This window comes from Hordeum vulgare, chromosome 5H (genome assembly GCF_904849725.1).
Source record: "Hordeum vulgare subsp. vulgare chromosome 5H, MorexV3_pseudomolecules_assembly, whole genome shotgun sequence".
Taxonomy (NCBI): Eukaryota; Viridiplantae; Streptophyta; class Magnoliopsida; order Poales; family Poaceae; genus Hordeum; species Hordeum vulgare.
Window position 1 is genome coordinate 582,459,015 of NC_058522.1, and position 21,263 is coordinate 582,480,277.

The window sequence follows — 21,263 nt, forward strand, 5'->3', positions numbered from 1 at the left end:
TACAGCATATAGGTCTACCAAAAAGTGCAAGAAATAGTAGCTTCAGCCTCCTTCTCTGTGGCATTCCAAGCTAGCCAGCCAGCGGCACATCATCATTGCTCGTAAAGCTAGAATATTACAACATGTGAGTTCGAGAAGCATGCAGCAGTTGTGAAAAAACCAAACTGTATCATGTACTGTACTTCATTTGAAGGGGAAAAAACATTTTTGTACCTCTTGACCTTGAGGACCATTTCATCTGCGGGAGAGTGACTATTTTAATTCCCTTCCTCACTGCTTAATTATATCCTCATCATTATCAGTCTTTTCATTGTCATCTTCATCTTCATCCGGTTCCTCCAAAATACAGACTTCGGGATGGTTGGGATGGGCACCTGCTTCCTTCCTGATGGCAGCGGCTGCAGTCTTCGATTCCAAATGTGTGGCACCTTCATTGCGAAGAACTGCTTGTATTAGTTTGAGAGATGGGATATGCTCAATCCCTAAATAGAAGCCATATGCTTTGGCCACTGACACATCAAAAGACACCAGAAACTCCTCAAGATTCCGCATGGACCCTTTGGTGAGCGCCACATATGCCCCATCCCAACTAAAGAGGTTAAACCTCTTGAGACATGGGAATCCAATTACGGTAAGCTTTTTCCTTCCTCCTGAACGCAAACACAATGCTAGATCCATTAACGATGGGAGCAAACCAAGAATGTGCAAACCCTCCTCCCTCAGTTCAGTCACATTGATGTCCAGATTAACAAGGCTTGTGAGTCCCGGAGAAATCCACTTTGGAATGTTTGCTAAATGCATGTTGCTAGACATATGAAATATCTGAAGGGAGGATGGAGGGGACCAAGAATCTATAAAGTTGAGTGAACCCCATTCCCTACTTATATATAAAGACCGGAGTTGACAGCTGCTCAGCTTACATAGTGAGGAGAGTAGCACCTCCTCATGCCTCTTGTACTTATATCCATCGGATAAGTACAAAGAGAGTTTGTTCAATATGGTTAGGTTCCCAAGCTCCTCCACTGCATCCAATGAACTCTTGGTAATATGAAAATTTGGGGTTACCCGTAAGCTCCTCATATTGGTGATCCCATTAGGTACCTTATGATGTGTTTCAGTGAGTAGATACTGTAGCTTATTGAGCAGAACAATTCCAGCTGGCAGATCTTGTTGCATGGATTGCATCCTAAGATCAAGGGTCTCTAGATTATGTAGCATGACAATCCTTGATGGTAGCTTTGTCATGCTCGTGCCCCTAAAGCTGAGGTACTTTAATTGGAATAATTTGTCTATATTGGTCATATCATACTCCTGTAAACCTTGACAGTCTTCAAAGTCCAGTACACGTAAAGATTCAAATTCAATAATGCTAGGAAAGTGTTTCATGCAAACAGATGATGTTACTGTCAGAGATCGAACATGGCTTAAATCTTCATTTGCCAATGTTGATAGCACCTCCTCATCAATGTGCTGAACTGATAGTCGGCGAATAAAACAATGATGATTTTTCAAACTTGTTTGACCTCCGCATACCACAGTGATAAAATTATCTTCAATAGATTTTGAAATGATAATTTCAAGCATCATGTCGTGTACTTGGCAGGCACGAACCTTACCATCATATCCAATGTCCACTGGTTGAACCATGCTTTTGTTGACAAGCTCATAAAAGTAGTTCTCCGCAACATCTTGTTGGCTCTGCCCACGTTGTTCTGAGATAAAGCCCTCTGCTATCCAGCGCCTGACTAACCTCTCTCTCTCAATCACATAATCCTCAGGGAATACACTTAAATACAACAGACATGTCTTGAGATTAGGTGGAAGATCATTATAGCTAAGAGATAGTATGCTACTCATTCCCGCTAGACTCTGGTTATTTTCTAGTGCGCAACCAATTGATCTTTTAACATTCTCCCACTCATCCTTCATAGCTGGCCTATTCGCCAACAAACTAGATATACTGATAATTGCCAGTGGTAGGCCTCCACATTTTTTAAGAATTTCATCCGAAACTTTGTTCAACACTTCAGGACAACAGTTACTAGAGCCAAATATTCTGTTCAAAAATAATCTCCTAGAGTGAAGATCACTTAGTGCCTCCATTTCATACATGCGGTCATCAGTATTCAGGCAACATGACTTCGCTACATCAATGATGCGGGTGGTAGCTATAATCCGGCTAGAACAATTATTCTCCGGAAAGGCACACTTGATAGTGTTCCATGATTGTCTAGACCATACATCATCAATGATGATGAGATACCTAAACAAAATAGCAGATGGCATCAACAAACAACGATAAAAACTTGAAAACACAAACATGTCATGAGACTCCAACATTGCACATGCTTCATCTACTTATATGAAGTAATTAAAATTTTCTTCATGCTTATTTCTTATGTGCTTCATATAAATTTATCTTATGTATGCAGTATACTAACTTCATTGAAATTTTAACTATGACTAGAACTTATCTATAGTCACTCGAGTACAAGTAACAATCTTTAGTTAAGAGTCGTTGCTTAATGAGGTTTAATTATTTTTAAATGCTTATTTGAGTCTATATGAACATCAGAGTAAACGTAATGAACATGGTATGAGACTACAGTTTAGCATAATTCCTTAGGTGCTCAATTTCTCTTCTTTTATTTGCGAAACAGGGTTCTCAACTACTAGTTAGTTAAGCATACATGTTATGCACTTTTGCTTCTATATGAAGTCTACCATACATATGTACAACACCCATAGTTTATTAAAGTTTTAACTATTGGAACCCATCTCTATTCAACAGATTATCACATCCAAAATATCTCCTTGGTGTATTTTTATTTACCATTTCTGAACATATTCCACAAATGACAGATATATGTATTGCTTCACTTGCCATGCATGCAGCAATGAGTTGGTCTAGAAGCTAGCCTAAGTTAAAAAAATGCACACACGTATATACAACTCACACCAGAGTGAACTAGCCTGTGATAGTCGTGAAAACATATGTTTCAAGTTATCAATTTTTCCACATCTACAAGTTTTTGAATTGGGTAACTAACTCAGACATAAGACTAAGATGGCAACGAACGGAAGGGTATCCAGTATAATCCTACTTGTGCGTTTGTACAGGTTTAGGCCCTGTTTGAAACCACAATAAATTATGATAATCTAGATTATAAAAATAGATTATATAATCTGCTTTATAAAAATAATCTAGGTGGGCATTTTTGGAGCCCAGATTGTATAAACTGTAATTCAGGTTTTACATTGCATAATTACTTGTCTGCTCTCTATTTTTTAAAAGAAGAGGAGGATGGCGGTGGTAGAAATATAATTATCTCCAACTTTACAAGGATGATGGGTCATTAGCAATTCATAATCTGATTTTAGCTGGGGTAGAGTAGATTGTGAGTTTTTAATAATTTGTCCATCTAGTTTTTACAATCTACAGCATAATTTGTCTTGTTTGAAGAAATAATAGATTACAAAAGGTAGATTATATAATGCGAGTGGTTTCAAACCTGGCCATAGTCGTTGTTTGAAAGTGGGAGAGAATATTTTGAGTTGTCTGAGTACCTTTTTTTCTTCAAAAAAGGGTTACCCCTGCCTCTGCATCCCAAGGATGCACACAGCTAGTTGTAGGAGTACTTAATTAAGCGGGAAGCCATCAACAAGTGGATTAAGGATTAAAGCACTGGCTATGAATGTTTTGGGTATAACACTATTTCATATTGTGTGTAGCAATCGAGTGAGTGAATAACAGAAGGATTGTAATAAATGCTTTTGTGATATGATTACTCTATAATCTATATTAAGTGTGAATCAATCAACCTAATTAGGAAGTAAAGGGATGGCTATAAAAGTTTGAAGGGACCTAATAAAGGTCAATATTACCTTTTATCCTGTAGCATTTCTCTTAGCTTCGCAATGGACTTATTTTCATCCCAACCCATGGAATCTTTTGTGGATCCATCTACGCATGACACTTGAGAGATCACATCATTGATGATTTTCTTTATATCTGGCTTTTGCGAGACTGATACAAAAGCATGGCAATGAAATTGTCCTTGAATCTTCCGACGAACCTCATTTGCCAATGTTGTCTTTCCCAATCCACCAAATCCAACAATAGACAACACCTTGCAATGTTTGGACGAGTTGTTTCCTTCTTCCACCATCCAGTTAGCAAGATCGTCTCTTGGACCTTCCATACCCACAAGGTGTGCCTCTTCAGCAAAAATCGCGTGAAGTCGGGGATCCATGACTCCATGGCGAGTTGCGCTAGAACGAGAACCATCAATAGTGTAGCTATCCTTGAGCTCTTTCACTTGCTTGATGCGGTCCTTGAGGTCGTCGATTTGGTCAGCAATTCCGCGGCGAGACCCAAGCGTCTTGAGATGACTAACGGTCTTGCGAAAGAACTTCTTGAAACCACCGTGGTGCCTTCCACTTCCATTGCCAAGCTGGTGGACGAACTTGTCCAAGGCATCCTCGGTATCATAGGCCAACTCCCTCACCAGCGATATCCATGTCTTCACTTGGTCATTTGGGTCTTCTAGCTTGGTGTACTCTTTGAGTGCAGCGTGCATACTGCTGAGCTCTGATCTGAGGGAGCGGATCTCGCGACGGACCCCCTTGAGCCTAGCATACTCGTCGACGAGCAAGGCGGTGAGCTTTTCCAGCAGAGGACCAAACGCACCGTGTGCGGCGCTCACAACCTCCATTGATCTTGCTACTCTCTTTCTCTGCCCTTCTAGGTGTTTGTGTGCTAGACTGGAGTATTAGCGGCCACTTGTATGTTTAATCAGTCCATATTTTGTGCTATAGATGAGGACGTGCTAACAAATGTAGCATTAGTCTGCCACCACATTCTGCATCGATGCCCTCTACCGATCAGTTGACCCTGCACGGCATCATCACATATATATATAGAGAGAGAGACCAGTTGTTGCCACCAAACAAAGGTAGTTGTGCTGGCAATCAAAAGAAGGGCGGTTGCTTGACACACCGAACAGTGGCTGAATTAAGACCAACGTATGTATTCTGGCAACTGGGTTTCCGACAGGTAGAACCTTATTAACATGTATACAAGTTAGCAGTCAAACCAAGAACTTGCCGGCCACATGTACATCGATCAAAAAACAAAATCCACAACATCTATTAGTTTCTTTTTGGTGCCAGGCAACTCCCGCTACCCCCTCGCGTTGACCTCCAAATTGAAAAATGGATGGAGCTACAGCTAAACACTGCTGCAACTTGGAGGCTGGCTTCAACAACTTCTGTTACTTGACAATGATATGCATCAAGCTGCTGCAAGCGTTTAGTCTTCTGAGTATATATGTCATTCCTGTATTTCAACAACACCCCCATATATATATACTTGGTCGGTGCCTGAGTATATATGTCATTCCTGTATTTCAACAACAGGTAAATTGTTTGGGGCACCTGGGCACCTAGACGTCTATTATGGCAAGCCATTTTTATTAGTGCATGACGTGCAATAAATGAAATAATAGCTTTCCATTTTTCATTTGCATGCACTACTATCGTTTATTATCAATGATTGATTTCCATTTTTCGTTTGCATGCACTACTATCCTAACAATAATTCCATTTGAAATATTATGTTAATGTATTATACCTAATGGAAATATACACATACACGGGCTACTATATCTAATGAAAATATACACATAGCATAATTATTATACTTAATAGAAAAAATATACCCGTGGTATTAGATGTACACATACACAAGGTATTATACAAAATAAATATTATAACTATACCTCGGGTAGCTCAAATACCTACTAACATACTTAAAAATGTCATATATATGTAGATACCTTAAAAATATTATGAGTATGTACGTAAATCTAGTCTATACCTAATAATAAAGAGGCTATTGCTTCCGTTGTAAAACCCACCGCGGCATTTTTATATAAAAAAACATGTAATTTTTGTTATTCAACCCGTGCTACATCATTTATCTGCAACGCAAAAGAAAAAAACGATTCGCACTTAAAACGATAGAAAGTTAACAGTTGTGATTTGACACTCTAAAACTAAGATGTACCAACGGTGAAGATAAGACAATGAGTTTTTTTTTAAAGGATTAGGCAAGGACTAGATTTATACTATTACAGGTGCGAATATTAGGCAAGGAAAGAGAAGTACACTATTGTACGTCCAAACTTAAAAGCACACACATTGGTTTTCTGCGGCAATACGCGTAACCAAACAAGCATGCACGTGCTACATTCTACATTAGGCGAGGACACGCACGTACAGATTTGGAAGCACACGAATTAATTTCCAGTGGAACCATCTGTACCCAATTCGAATTGAACAATCTTTGGACTAATATTTTTTGACAAATAATCTATCTCCAAGAGACACGTACAAATATGTGTAATAGAAAGACACCGAATATATTACAACAAAAATAAGGGTTATATCCAACTAAAAAAAGACGTTTCCATCGTATACATAGAAGATATCTTTACCTAATAATAAAGAGGCTATCGCTTCCATCGGAAAACCACCGCGGTGATTTTTAAAAAAAGTCCTTGGTGTTTTCTAAAATTAACCAGCAATCCAATTGATAAGTGAAGCTGAATCGGTATGTGCGGGAGAAAAAGAAACACCAGACCACCCACGACCTTACCTCCCATCTCCATCGCCAGCGCGCCACCACCCCCTACCACGGCGGCGTGCGCCGCCGGCGCCAACTCCTCCAATGCTCACCTCCGTCCCCGCGCGCCACCGCCCCATATCCGGGCCTCCCCGCGCGATGGTCGAGGCTCCGACGGGCGAGCCGCTCGGCGGAGGAGGCGGAGAGCCGGCACCGCGTGGAGGAGGAGGCGAAGGCGGCAGCCGCCGCCAACGGGGACGGGGACGGGGACGTGGGCAACATCATCTACACCTCTGAGGACGAGGGCACCGAGAACTACGGCCGTGGCGGCTACCACGTCGTCCGCCCCGGGAACAACTTCAAGCAGGGCGCCTACGTCATGCAGTCGAAGCTCGGTTGGGGCCACTTCTCCACCGCCCACTCCGTACGTGCTCACCACCCCCTCGCCTCGCCGTGAAACCCCGTGTTAAAATCACCCCGCTGCCTCTAGGATTCACGACGAGGATATGTAGGAAAAAAATATTGATCTGGATGCAGTTGTCTGCCTGCCCACCAACTGTTCGCTCTTTTGTCGCAGAGCTCATATGCAGAATAGCTAAATCAATTTCTCATTATTACTGTTTTATCCGTCAATCCTATCGCACTGCACGAGATATTCTGATGTTTTACGCCACTTGCCTAGAGGCTCAGGCTGCTCGTGTCCAGCGTTTCTGAATCTTTTGGTTATCTGTGCAGAGGTATGTGGCCGTGAAGGTGCAGAAGAGCGCACAACACTACTCGGAGGCTGCCATGGATGAGATCAAGATCTTGAGGCAGATTGCTGATGGTGACCTTGAAGACTCCCGTTGTGTTGTTAAGCTTCTTGACCACTTCAAGCACACAAGCCCCAATGGGAGCCATGTCTGCATGGTGTTTGAGTTTCTTGTTGATAACTTGCTCACCCTAATAAAGTACATGGACTATCGTGGCATTCCGCTTCCAATGGTTAAGGAGATATGCCGACATGTGCTCATTGGCCTTGACTACCTCCACCGCGAGCTTTCCATTATCCACACTGACCTAAAGCCCGAAAACATATTCCTCGTGTCCACTATTGACCCCTCAAACGATCCCTAGAAGTCAGGTGTGCCACTGGTGTCGCCTGCTGCAAGGGCCATCGAGCCACCTCCAAGGGCTCCTGCCCGACCATCAACGAGTAGTGGCGTCACCAGGAACCAACAGAAGAAGATCCGGAAGAAAGCCAAACATGTAGTTGCTTCAACTTCAGAAGGCAATGGGGCAGTGGCATTCGTGGACATAGACGAATCAGATGATAAGGGAGATCTGAGTACAACAAATGAGGGCAGCGATGGAAGCTGAACTACGCTGCAAGCTGGTTGACTTCGGAAATGCATGTTGGACGTACAAGGAGTTCACAAGTGATATCCAAACAAGGCAATACAGATGTCCTGAGGTCCTTCTGGGCTCCAAGTATTCTACATCTGTCGATCTGTGGTCCTTTGCATGCATATGCTTTGAACTTGCCTCCGGAGATGTGCTCTTTGATCCGCATAGTGGAGATAACTTTGACAGGGATGAGGTATTTTTGTTCATTTCCTCACTTTGGTTTCGACTAAGAACATACTTTCAACATTGTGGATCTGTACCCGGTTTATCACCTGGTAAATGATGTCCTCCATTTTAACTCAAGAAAGGTTCTCATCACAATCAATAACCGACTCTTTGATACCTACATTTCATTCAAGCAGGAGATAACTGCGAAGGGTGGGCCTCACTTCTAGCTCGATGATATTGTTTTTCAAAGTTTTATTTCTTGCATTAGCGTGACTCAGTGACATGTGTATGGTCATGGTCGACTTCACCGCCTTGAGACTCACCATGCTCAGGTGAACACGGTAGCCATCATTGGCAAGGATCGAAAAGAGGATAATAATAAGTGATAACACGGTTTTCGTATTCAAATAGAAAAATGTGGACCTAGGAAATGGGTCTTGAGCTACACTTATATATTGGTTAGGAGTGAGCAATGTTTTTTTTTCTCCCGTTGAATAAAATTTGCAGGTCTTAGTGTCACCTCATGATATTATTCATGCATTCTAATTCATCCATTTAACTTCATCATTTGTTTGATTCGTTTAATTACATCGTCACCCGTAGCAATGCACGGGCACATTTACTAGTATGTATCATGAGTAAGTAGATACGTTGAAACTATCATGAGTATATATGTAAATACCATGTCCATGTATATACCCAGCTATGTGAAAAAGGTAGAAAAATATTTTACATACTCGACCGACGTATATACTCGTTCATGTGAAAAAGGTAGAAAAATATTTTACATACTCGACCGACGTATATACTCGTTCATGTGAAAAAAGGTAGGAAAATAATATATATACTTGGTCGGCCCATATACCTGGCTATGCGAAAATATATAGAATTTTTTCTAAATACAATGATATACCTCTAGTGAAAATGATATAGAGAATGCATACATACCTAAGATATTGTACGCACAGACTCAATTCTCAATTAGTGCAGGTATATGCCTTGAAGGCAAATCCATAATAATATTTTTTAATGGTGACATACCTAATAATGCTATACTCTTTTTTTGAGGTATATATATACCTGAGATGTTCTACGCACAAACTATTGTTTTTAAAATTGTAAAATGAATATAGTATCATGTGACATACATTTCACTAAAAAAAGTTATAACACAGCAATAAAATATGACTTATATTATGTGTAGAAACGTGCATGTACCATGCATGTGATTATTAATTGTTTATTTTCTCTTTCTATTCTAATGTGGCTATTAAATCTGAAGCAATAATTAGCAATAATTCTTTCCTAATAAAACATTTTAGTACTAATACTAGTGCACACATCTCAGCGTAATCCGACGGTTTATAAGCAAGATGCCCAGCCACCTAGGTCCCCCAAACGGCCATCATATATATATATATATATATATATATATATATATATATATATATATATATATATATATATATATATATATATATATATATATATATATATATATATATATATATATATATATACATATATATATATATATATATACATATATATATATATATATATATGTATGTATATATATATATATATGTATGTATATATATGTATATATATATATATATATGTATATATATATATATATATATATATATATATATATATATATATATATATGTATATATATATATATATATATATGAAAAATACATATACACCTAGGTGCCCGTGCACCTAGATCAAGAATGGCAAAACTTTTCTTTCTCATCCACATTAATTACATCACTTTTCAAACTTTCCATGCAGCAACTAATTTCTTACCAAAACGTCACATGCCAATTGATTCCATTCCTAAACAAGATGAATGTTATATAATCCATGTGCATACTCAAAGTCGGAGCAAAAAATGTAGCCATGAACATAACATACGCAAATCCGCACGAAAAATGCAAAACTTGATATGAAATTTATGTATACAGACCTATAAATATATATACCATCGTCATAAACTTTATGTGTGTAAACTCATAAATCTATATACCCCTCGTAAAATGTATGCGTACATACCTCCATAAATGTATATACTCCGACGTGAATTTTATTTGTGCATACTCTAACATAAAAGTTGTGTGTACATACCTAATAGAGATGTATTTAAGGTATGATACACGTATATGCTTGAAAATTTGGAAGGTTTATTGCATTCAAAACTTTCCATTAATTTAAACCATAAATGGTTGCCATGCATGCGTGGAGGCTTACCATACCTATTAAATAATGTCATTTAAAATCACATTAATGAGTAATCCATTTATACTTGAATCAAAATCAGCAATGTAAATCGGTCACCATCTAACGGCTGCGGGGTAAGGAGCCTGGACGTCTAGGTGTCTCAAACGGTCATCCTATATATATATAAACTATATTCATCACCCAGGGTGTAGAATAGTTTATTCTTCATCCGAGATAATCTTATGATCAATTTACAAATAAATTACATTTGAAATACAAATATTTACATTTATATCGAATCACTACGTAAAATTTGACAAAAGAAAAACAAAAATATAGGTCACAAGACCAAAATAAATTGAGCTTATTGTATTTTTTGCACTATTTTTGTATGTTCTTAATTTTATGTGACATAAAATATTTTTACATTGATTATATTTTTTCACGGTCTCTTTTTACGTATAAAATAAGACAAAATTTACGGAACGTAAAATTATGGTGTATTTATGTTAAAACAGAGGGGGTGAAGAATAACTATTCCTTATCCAGGATGACGAATAGCGCGACCATATATATATATATATATATATATATATATATATATATATATATATATATATATATATATATATATATAGCGCGACCATATTCGTCACCCTGGGTGAGGAATAACTCACCCCGGTCCAATCCTACTTGAAAACATAAGAAAGAACACACCTAAGGTAATATTATACTATGAGAAGGAGTTGGTCTAGCACCGTACAAAAAAATTGAACTAATTTTACAACATGCATGCCGTAAAATTACATTCTGCATGCAATGAAAATGTGGCGTATCAATATCTCACTAAAAGATGTTATCATAATTTTATAATAGAAGTGAGGTAATTTTACAAGAGTAGTCAAGGTAATTTTACAACATGCATGCTAGAAAGTTACATTCTGCGTTTTGATATTTCTTTTGTCTCAGTCGAACGGCCAGGGTGAGGAATAAGCTATTCTTCACCCTGAGGGCATAATAGAGTGTCTATATATATATATATATCATTTAGCTGATGAAACGATAATGACAGCTTTGTTTTTTAGAGTCATAAACATATTAAGAGGCTACTGATTCAATATCTGCTTTAATAATGCATGTGTTATGAAAAATATTTAGAGCAATTATGTTGATAGCATGTCACTTATTCATGCATACGATTATGTGTGAATATGCGAAACTCATTCAAATATGCCATGGATGAACTTGTAGCCTTCAATTAAGTGCCTTTGGATTCTTTTTCCGATAAAGGACGTGTTTAGTGCCTGATAACTCACATCAAGAGAATACAAGCACCATGTGCATACACCCGACCTCTACGTGATTTGGATGTACAAAGACAATACAAATACACACACAATATCAATGCCGACAAATTGCAAAGTCATACTAACCAGAACTATGTCTAACTCGTAGGCATGCTAACACCCATGCAGGGGCGGATCCAGCCCAATGGACCACCCAGGGTCCCGTTTGTATACTGTAGCAAGTGCTTCAGTATTTCGCTACCACCTCATTCAATTACGTACACACTGATTGAATATAGTTCTAACTATTCATATTACTGAAGAATAGATCACGAAAGAAGTTAGTGCATATACTAGTAGGTATTCGTAGTACAAATAAGTTGTTACAATTGAAACCATGTCATTTTTGGATAGTTAATGACCAAATCAGGGTGGGCGCCTCCGCCCTTATTAGTGTGATGAACTTGTGTCATATAACAATGAGCGAGTGATCACGCATATTCGCAAACCTGCAAGGTGGATACAAATTAGTGACTTGGATGACTGGCCATGTAATGCCACTAGTAGAAAATGAGGCTATAGTCCCGGTTGATAAGGACCTATAGTCCCAGTTCACCAACCGGGACTATTAACTTGGGACTAAAGACCCCCCCCCCCCTCCTTTAGTCCCGATTTGTCATGAACCGGGACTAATACTCTTCTACGTGGCTGGCTGGGCGCGCCAGGGGCGGGGACCTTTAGTCCCGGTTGGTGAATCCAAACGGGACTAAAATGCAACCTTACGCTGGATTTTTATTTTTTTCTGAAAGGAGGGTCTTAGGGGTTTCATATATCGATCACGGGCATCCATCCACTTTAATCAAATATTATGTCATATAACTCATCATCATCTTACGTACTCATCTAACAACTCATCATCATCTTAATCATATACGAGGTTAAAATCTCATAAAACAGAAAAACATCATAATAGTCATCATATCCATGCATCCTAATTGATCATGCCAAAGTTAATATAAACCAGAAAAACTTGTCTCTCATAAGACTTAGTCCTCGTTCCTAGGTATAATGTCATAAAACAGAATAACACCTATGTCTCCATGATGAAGCAGAGAGATCCAACAGTCTCCAACTTGTGGCTTGCGATCCTTCTTTATTTCTCTCCATTCTTTAATTTGGAGTCTTTTTTATTTGCGGTTAGTCGAGTATGGAGCATCAAACTCAGCCCTCAGTGGGCTTTTAATTTTCATATGACCTTCTGAATACATCAATGGAGGCACTACATCATTTGACAGTTGCTTTTGAAGAACATAATAATAACCTAGTTAGCGCAATGTAATCAACACCAATCATGCAATAGTAGAGCGTACTTAATTAGCAAACTCTTACCAAGATATTTCGGCGAATGTCATCCGCCCTCAACCTATGCACTAGTGGCATGTAAAATGTATAATTTGGGCCAGTTCCCAAATTATAGGGGGAGTTCTCCCTACCAACCAGGACACCAATAATAAAATAGATAAGAACATCCTTCTCCTCCCAAGTTAGATGTGATCCATACGTGTAGTGTGTCGTGTCAATTAATTTCCGTAATTCACTCGAAGAAACAAAAAATGTAAATTATAATTTAACAAATTTAGTATATGGATGAACACCAACTATTTTTAAATATAGAATGGAAATTACTTGACAAATATGGTTGACAAACTTACATGGAGGTAAAACAGGAAGCATATCGACATCCATCCAAATGTCGATGTTTCCTCAGATATTATCTTCAGGACGAAGATCGAACGTTATTTCCATACCCTCCTGAAATCCATATGCCTTGCAAAGATCTTCCCAATTTGGGCACCCTATTTCTGTGTTATAAACTGCATTCATTACTTTGATCACAAATGTGTGACCATGTATATTCCTCAAGTTAGCTCTTCTCGTCTCCATACTCTCTTGGTCTTCAAAACTGAGCCTCTCCAACACACCTTCTTGCATGGCAAGGGAGGAACTAGTCAAATTGTATAAAATAGAAATTACACGTTGAAGCAAAGAAATAGAAGTCATGCATGCTTAATTATGAAAAAACACTTATCATCGTTGCGTATCATACAAACTTCGAAGGTCTCGTCAAGCTTGATGTTGAAGAACATGTCGTCTCGCAGGTGAGGCCTGTTGCACAAACCCCGATAGTCGTCGCAATATTCATAGTCCCAATAATCATCGTCAGTCATTTCCTGTTTTAATGTGGTAATTTAAATTATAATCCACGAAACATGTTTGTAAATGTGTAAATAACAACCGTGACACTATATCTAAAAAATTGATCTATATATAAACATGGGTGCATTCTGTTCAGGAGATAAATATATATATAATTTATATATATATATTTGATCTTATGAACATTCATATTTGGATACATGGTTGGTGTTGAGGTACCATAGTTCCATATGTAGATAAATATATTTGTTGGGATCAACTACTTAGTTATATATATAGAATTCGAATGAAATGAGGCTATTGAAGTTAATATTTAAACTGACTTATTTCCTTGTCGCATGTGTCAATCTATCAATCATCTTACTATTTAATTATACGATTGAAATATTTAGTAGAAAATTCAAAGGATTGATCTGCACTTTTTTTACAATTTCTTCCAAAAAAATCCATAAATCAAAACAGATTATGTCATAGGAGTAATAGTTTGCAGATTATCTACACACCTCACACAGATTACCTAGTCCACACATTCGTAAATCAAAGCATCCTACAATACGTATGAACAAAGGGGAGTCCTAGCTAGGAGGAAAACGAGGTACCGTGAGAGCAGGGAGAGAGTAGCAGGGGCTCGTCGTCGGTGGGGAGTAGCAGGGGCGCGGGAGGAAGACGACGACGAAGCGCGAAGTGGCTTGGTGCGGTCGGACGGAGCCGCGAGAGGAAGACAACGACGACGAGCAGCCTGGCGGTGAGGACGGGCAAAGGAGGCGCACGGGCGGCATCGGGGCTCGTGGAAGAGTCGCGGGTGTCCGACGTCGGTGGTGGCGATGATGAAGACGGCTTCGGGGGCGACGGTGACTCTGGCAGCCTGGCGGCGTCGGTGTCGGGGAGACCGATCGAATGGGAGAGATCGGGGCCGAAACGGGTGTGGGGATTTATATGTAGGGACCTTTAGTCCCGGTTGGATTTACGCATCGGGAATAAAAACGTCTTCAGTCCCGGTTGGGGGCTCCAACCCGGACTAAAGGCAAGGCGCGTGGCCCACCGAGAGGCACCTTTTAGTCCCGGTCGGGAAGGGACCTTTAGTCCCGGTTGGTGGATCCAGCCGGGACTAAAGGTCAATTTTTTTTCTTTTTTATTGTTTTTGTTTTTCTAAACACGATAGTTTCTCTTTTTAAATTTGAAATAACTATTAGACTATTTATAGTTTTTGAATGAATCTTTTTGGTTTAGCTCAAAAAAACTACAAAATTTCTATTAGTGCTAGTATTTTTGGAATTTACATAGTTTAAATTTGATTTTTTTTAAATTTGTGTAAATCATTAGTTTGTCAATAACTTTACTTTAAAACTATATTTTTTTATTCATTCCTTTTTATGTTTAATATTAGTGTGTTTTATCATTATATTAAATTTGGTAATTTTTAGGTTATTAAAAAAATAAAATGCCTTTGTAAGAGATAAGTATTCGTCTAGAACCCTAATACTTCGAACGAGATAGTCCAGCTTGTACACGAAGTGCATCCTGTTTTTGTCGTAAGCCTCCCAACTTTTTAGCACATGCTATGTGAGTAAAATGATGATACCATACCAAGTTTCAGGCTTTTTAGAGTTCATTTGTAGCGTTTTTAAATTTCAGGGTCATTTTGCTCAAAAATGTATTAAATGCATGGAAAATAGCAAATGAGGTGAGAAAGGGTTGAAAATTTATGAGGTGACTTTGAATGATGCATATTGAGGGCACAAAAAGTCTGGAGTTGAAATAAGATTAAAAAAATAAAATGCCTTTGTAAGAGATGAGTATTCGTCCGAAACCGTGATACTTCGAAAGACATAGTCCAGTTTGTACACGAAGTGCATCCTGTTTTCGTCGTAACCCTTCCAACTTTTTAGCACATGCTATGTGGGTCAAATGATGATACCATGCCAAGTTTCAGCCTCATTTGTAGCGCTTTTCAATTTCAGGGTCATTTAGCTCAAAAAATCATTAAATGCATGGAACATAGCAAATGAGGTGAGAAAGGGTTGAAAATTTATGAGGTGACTTTGAATGATGCATATTGAGTGCACAAAAAGTGTGGAGTTGAAATAAGATTAAAAAATGAAAGGCCTTTGTAAGAGATGAGTATTCGTCTCAAACACTGATACTTCGAAAGAGATAGTCCTGTTTGTAACGAACTGCATCCTATTTTTGCCGTAACCATTTTAACTTTTTAGCACATGCTATGTGGTTAAAATGATGATACCATGCCAAGTTTCAACCTTTTCAGAGTTCATTTGTAGCGCTTTTCAATTTCAATGTTCATTTGAAATAAGATTAAAAAATGAAATGCCTTTGTAAGAGATGCGTATTCGTCTAGAGCCCTGATACTTCGGAAGAGATAGTCCAATTAGCTACATAATGGTTTTTTGTGTTTCAAATGCCAAAACACACACATATATTACCGGAAACTCACTAAGAAGAAAGTGATGATAGTGAAAGCCGGTCACATCCGAGATTGGGATGTTGGGGTATAAAACTTTTTCTTCGCGTGTGTACCTTTGCGCCGTAACCATGGACAATCTTCATCATTTAACATGATGCTTGGGTCAGTCTTCACTCTGAAGGGAGGAATTTTGTGAAACTTTTCATAATCTTGTGACATGTTTGTCTTGTCCTCCACTCCCACGATGTTTTTCCCTTAAAGAACTATGTGGCGTTTTGGCTCATCGTATGATGTATTCGCTTCCTTACCTTTTCTTTTTCTCGGTTTGGTAGACATATCCTTCACATAGAAAACCTACGCCACATCATTGGCTGGGACGAATGGTTCATTTGTGTATCCAAGATTGTTGACATCCACTGTTGTCATTCCATACCGCGGGTCTTCCTTTACCATGCCTCCTTTCAGATTGACCCATTTGCACCAAAACAAAGAGACCTTCAAATTGTTTCCGTAGTCAAGTTCCCATATCTCCTCTATGTAACCATAATATGTGTCATTTGGCCTATTGTTGGTATTTGTTGCATCAAAGCGGACACCACTATTTTGGTTGGTTCTCTTTTTATCTTGGGAGATCATGTAAAATGTATTCCCATTTATCTCGTACCCTTTGAAAGTCGATATAGTCAAAGATAGTGACTTGGCCAGCAAGTACAGGTCATGCACGAGAGGTGTTTGCAACCAACCGCCGAATGACAACATGTGTGTACGTTTGATCCAGGGATCAGACTGCTCCGGGTTCTTGGAGCATACAATATCCATATGTTCCTCGATATACGGAGCCACCAACTTGGAATTTTGTAGAACTGTGTAGTGTGCTTCCGTCCAAGAATGTTCGTCCGTACATATTACTGAATCCTTTCCTAGCATGCCTTCTCCACCCAGTCTGGCCTCATTGCCGCGATTGAGGAAGACCAATCGACTTAATATCAGGAATAAAGTCAACACAAAACTCAATGACCTCCTCTGTTTCATGGCCCTTGGAGATGCTTCCTTCTAGCCTGGCACGGTTGTGAACATATTTCTTTAAGACTCCCATGAACCTCTCAAAGGGGAATATATTGTGTAAAAATATAGGGCCCAGAATGGAAATCTCTTCGAATAGGTGAACTAGGACGTGCGTCATGATATTGAAGAAGGATGGTGGGAACACCAACTCGAAACTGACAAGACATTGCACCAAATCATTCTGTAACCTTGATAGGATTTGTGGATCAATTACCTTGTGAGAGATTGCTTTGAGGAACGCACATAGCTTCACAATGGATGATAGGACGTTTTTCGGTAGAAGCCCCCTCAATGTAACCGGAAGCAATTGCGTCATAATCACATGGTAGTCATGAGACTTTAGGTTCTGGAATTTTTTTTCTCTGCCATATTTATTATTCCCTTTATATTCGACAAGTAGCCAGACTGGACCTTCATACTGAGCAGACATTCAAAGAAGATTTCCTTCTCTTCTTTGGTAAGAGCGTAGCTTGCAGGGCCTTCATACTGCATTGGATGCATGCTGTCTTTTCGTGCATACGTTGCTGGTCCTCCCGTGCCTCCGGTGTATCTTTTGTCTTCCCATACATGCCCAAGAATCCTAGCAGGTTCGCGCAAAGATTCTTTGTCATGTGCATCACGTCTATTGCAGAGCGGACCTCTAGAACTTTCCAATAAGGTAGGTCCCAAAATATAGATTTCTTCTTCCACATGGATGTGTGTCCGTCAAAGTCATTCGGAACCGATTGTCTGCCAGGACCCTTTCCAAAAATTACTTTTAAATCCTTGACCATATGAAGTATATGATCACGAGTAGGGTGGTCAGGCTTCTTTCGGTGATCTGCCTCACCTTTGAAATGCTTGCCTTCTTTTCAAAAAGAGATGCTTGATCGGAAGAAATCGACGATGTCCTAGGTACACATTCTTCTTACATTTATCCAAGTATATACTTTCGTTATCATCTAAATAGTGCGTGCATGCGTGGTATCCCTTGTTTGTCTGTCCTGAAAGGTTACTAAGAGAAGGTCAATCATTGATGCTTACAAACAACAACACTCGTAGGTCAAATTCCTATTGTTTGTGCTTATCCCACACACGTACACCTTTGATATCCCGTAGCTGTAAAAGTTCTTCAAGTAATGGCCTTAGGTACACATAAATGTCATTGCCGGGTTGCTTGGGGCCTTGGATGAGCACTGGAATCATAATGAACTTCTGCTTCATGCACAATCAAGGAGGAAGGTTATAGATACATAGAGTCACGGGGCAGGTGCTATGATTGCTGTTGTGCTCCTCAAAAGGATTAATGCCATCTGCACTTAAAATGAACCAACAGTTCCTTGGGTCATCTGCAAGGTCCGGCCCTCTCTCTCAATTTTCCTCCACTTCGACCAATCTATGGGTACTCTCAACTTCCCGTCTTTCTTACGCTCGTCTTTGTACCATCTAATCAACTTGGCATGCTCTTTGTTTTGGAACAAACAGTTCAACCGTGGTATTATAGGAGCATACCACATCACCTTGGCAGAAATCCTCTTCCTAGGGCGCTGGACCTCAACATCATCACCAGGGTCATCGCGGACGATCTTATAGCGCTCGGCACCGCATATCGGACATGCACTCAAATTCTCGTACTCCTCACCGCGATAGACGATGCAATCATTAGGGCATGCATGTATCTTCTGCACCTCTAATACTAGCGGGCAGATAGTCTTATTTGATTCGTACGTACTATTGGGCAATTCGTTGTCCTTTGGAAGCATCTTGTTTAACAATTTCAGCAAGTTTTCAAAACCCTTGTTAGATACACCATTCTTTGTCTTTCATTGCAGCAATTCCAGTGTGGTACCCAGCTTCTTCTTGTCATCTTCGCAATTTGGGTACAACAATTTCTTGTGATCCTCTAACATGCGCTGCAACTTCAGCATCTCCTTTTCACTTGCGCGGTTTCTCTTTGCATCAGCAATGGCCCGACCAAGATCAACAGCGGGCTCATGTGGTGCATCTACTTCATATTGTCCCCCCATTGAAGTACCATCGTATTCAGGGAACGAAGGATATCCGTCATCATCCTCTTCTTCTTCATTCTCTTTCATTAGAACCCCTCTTTCTCTGTGCTTGGTCCAACAGTTATAGACGGACATGAAACCATACGTAAACAGGTGGACGTGAATGACTCTTGACTTAGAGTAAGTTTTATCATTCTTACAGACAGCACATGGACAACACATAAAACCATCCCGTTGGTTTGCCTCAGCCGTACGCAGAAAACTCTTCAAGCCATTAATAAACTGGGGAGAGCATTGGTCCTCGTACATCCATTGCCGGTTCATCTTCATTACACAAGACCGAAAAGACCAAATTAATACAAGTTCACACATAAGGTTCATACACACTTATTATCATAAAACAACATACAAGAGTTTCTAGCTAAAGCATTTAAATGCAACAACAAATGCGATCAAGATCGCAACTAGGGTAACAATTGATCCAACAGCATAGTGATACCAAGCCTCTTTATTAAGGGCATATTTTCCTAATCCTTCTAATCTTCAAGCGCATTGCATTCATCTTTATCTTGTGATCATCGACCACATCGGCAACATACAACTCCAATTTGATGTTTTCTTCTTCAATTCTTTTCAGTTTTTCTTTCAAATAATCATTTTCTTTTTCAACTAAATTTAACTTGTCGACAAGAGGGTCGGTTGCAATATCCGCTTCACACACCTCCTAGATGAAAATATCTATGTCAACTTGATGGGCATAATTGTCATATAAACGATAAATGCAACAAATACTTATAAAAGAGAATATACCACATCTGAATCATAAACTGGACGAGGGCCGACGGGGACGGATATCAAGACCATGACACTATGTATAACAAAATCATACAGGTAAAAAAACTATCTAAATCATAAAAAAATAAGATTTTTTGGAATAAAAAGGATAAGAACAAGAGGATCATCAAGGTGGTGCCGGCGACGAGACGGTGCGGGAATCAACGGTGGTTAGGACGGAGATGGGAAGGCATTAAGTAAACCGCACCTAACATATGCAAAGTAAGAAGTTAATTTGAGCTCATATTGCATATAAATCAAATAAACTCCAACATAATTACTCCCAAACTAAAACCCACAAATCAGTATATAATTATGGAGCACTTAGCAATGAAAGATGAAAGGACAAAGTTGTTAACCTTTGTGAACACTTGGATTGGATGGGGTGCCTCAAATATTGACAAATCTGTGGAACAATGAAGGATGAACTCGAGCAAGGCAAGAAAATAGAGGAGAGAAAGGGGAAAACAGAGAGCTTGGGCTCGGGCCGGACGAAGCATTATATATAGGGATACTTTTAGTCCTGCTTGGTGATACAAACCGGGACTAAAGACCTATATCTAGACGCGGTTTGTATTACCAACCGGGACTAATGGCCCTCGCACGGGCCCCAGCCTGACAAAACCCTGTCACCACCTCTTTAGTCCCGATTGGTAACACCAACCGGAACTAGAGGATACTAATAAACTGATGTTGCCAACCGGGACTAGAGGTTACTAATAAACAGGGACTAAAAGCATTCCTCACGAACCAGGACTAATGGTCACAATAGTCCCCGTTCAAGAGCAAACCGGGACTAATAATCCAAATGTAAAGCTTGTTTTCCACTAGTGTGCGAACAATATTTGGATGGGTCGTTCCCTCTAGGAAGCGGTGACGACACATAGGGAAAAGCCTATAGCTGGAGATTTAGCAGTAAATCTTTCGATCCCTTTACCGAAGTGATTGATAGCAGGGCTAAAAAATCATAGGGCTTCTTCTATTTTTAGTGTGAACTCACTTCTATTCTATATCAAGATAGGGGCTTCAGTACTTGGCTGACCGCC

At 39.4% G+C, this 21,263-nt stretch overlaps 1 protein-coding gene and 1 pseudogene across 1 annotated transcript; one reads left to right on the forward strand and one right to left on the reverse strand.

The window, feature by feature from the left end:
- Nucleotides 1–213: 213 nt before the first annotated feature.
- On the reverse strand, nucleotides 214–4,731 carry LOC123399612 (disease resistance protein Pik-2-like). The gene is made up of 2 exons (XM_045094014.1): nucleotides 3,886–4,731; nucleotides 214–2,263 (listed from the first exon to the last, which is right to left on the reverse strand). Exons 1-2 carry the CDS (start codon nucleotides 4,713–4,715, stop codon nucleotides 271–273), a joined length of 2,823 nt encoding a protein of 940 aa, XP_044949949.1. The 5' UTR covers nucleotides 4,716–4,731; the 3' UTR covers nucleotides 214–270.
- A 1,506-nt stretch (nucleotides 4,732–6,237) lies between these two features.
- Nucleotides 6,238–8,294, forward strand: LOC123397447 (annotated as a pseudogene).
- The last annotated feature ends 12,969 nt before the right edge of the window (nucleotides 8,295–21,263 follow it).

Excerpts from the sequence above, each read along its gene's own strand:
- LOC123399612 (XM_045094014.1), bottom strand. The coding sequence starts at position 4,715 with ATGGAGGTTGTGAGCGCCGCACACGGTGCGTTTGGTCCTCTGCTGGAA. Across the intron at positions 2,264-3,885 it reads GAAATGCTACAGGATAAAAG|GTATCTCATCATCATTGATG; the intron begins GTAATATTGACC and ends TATTTTGTTTAG.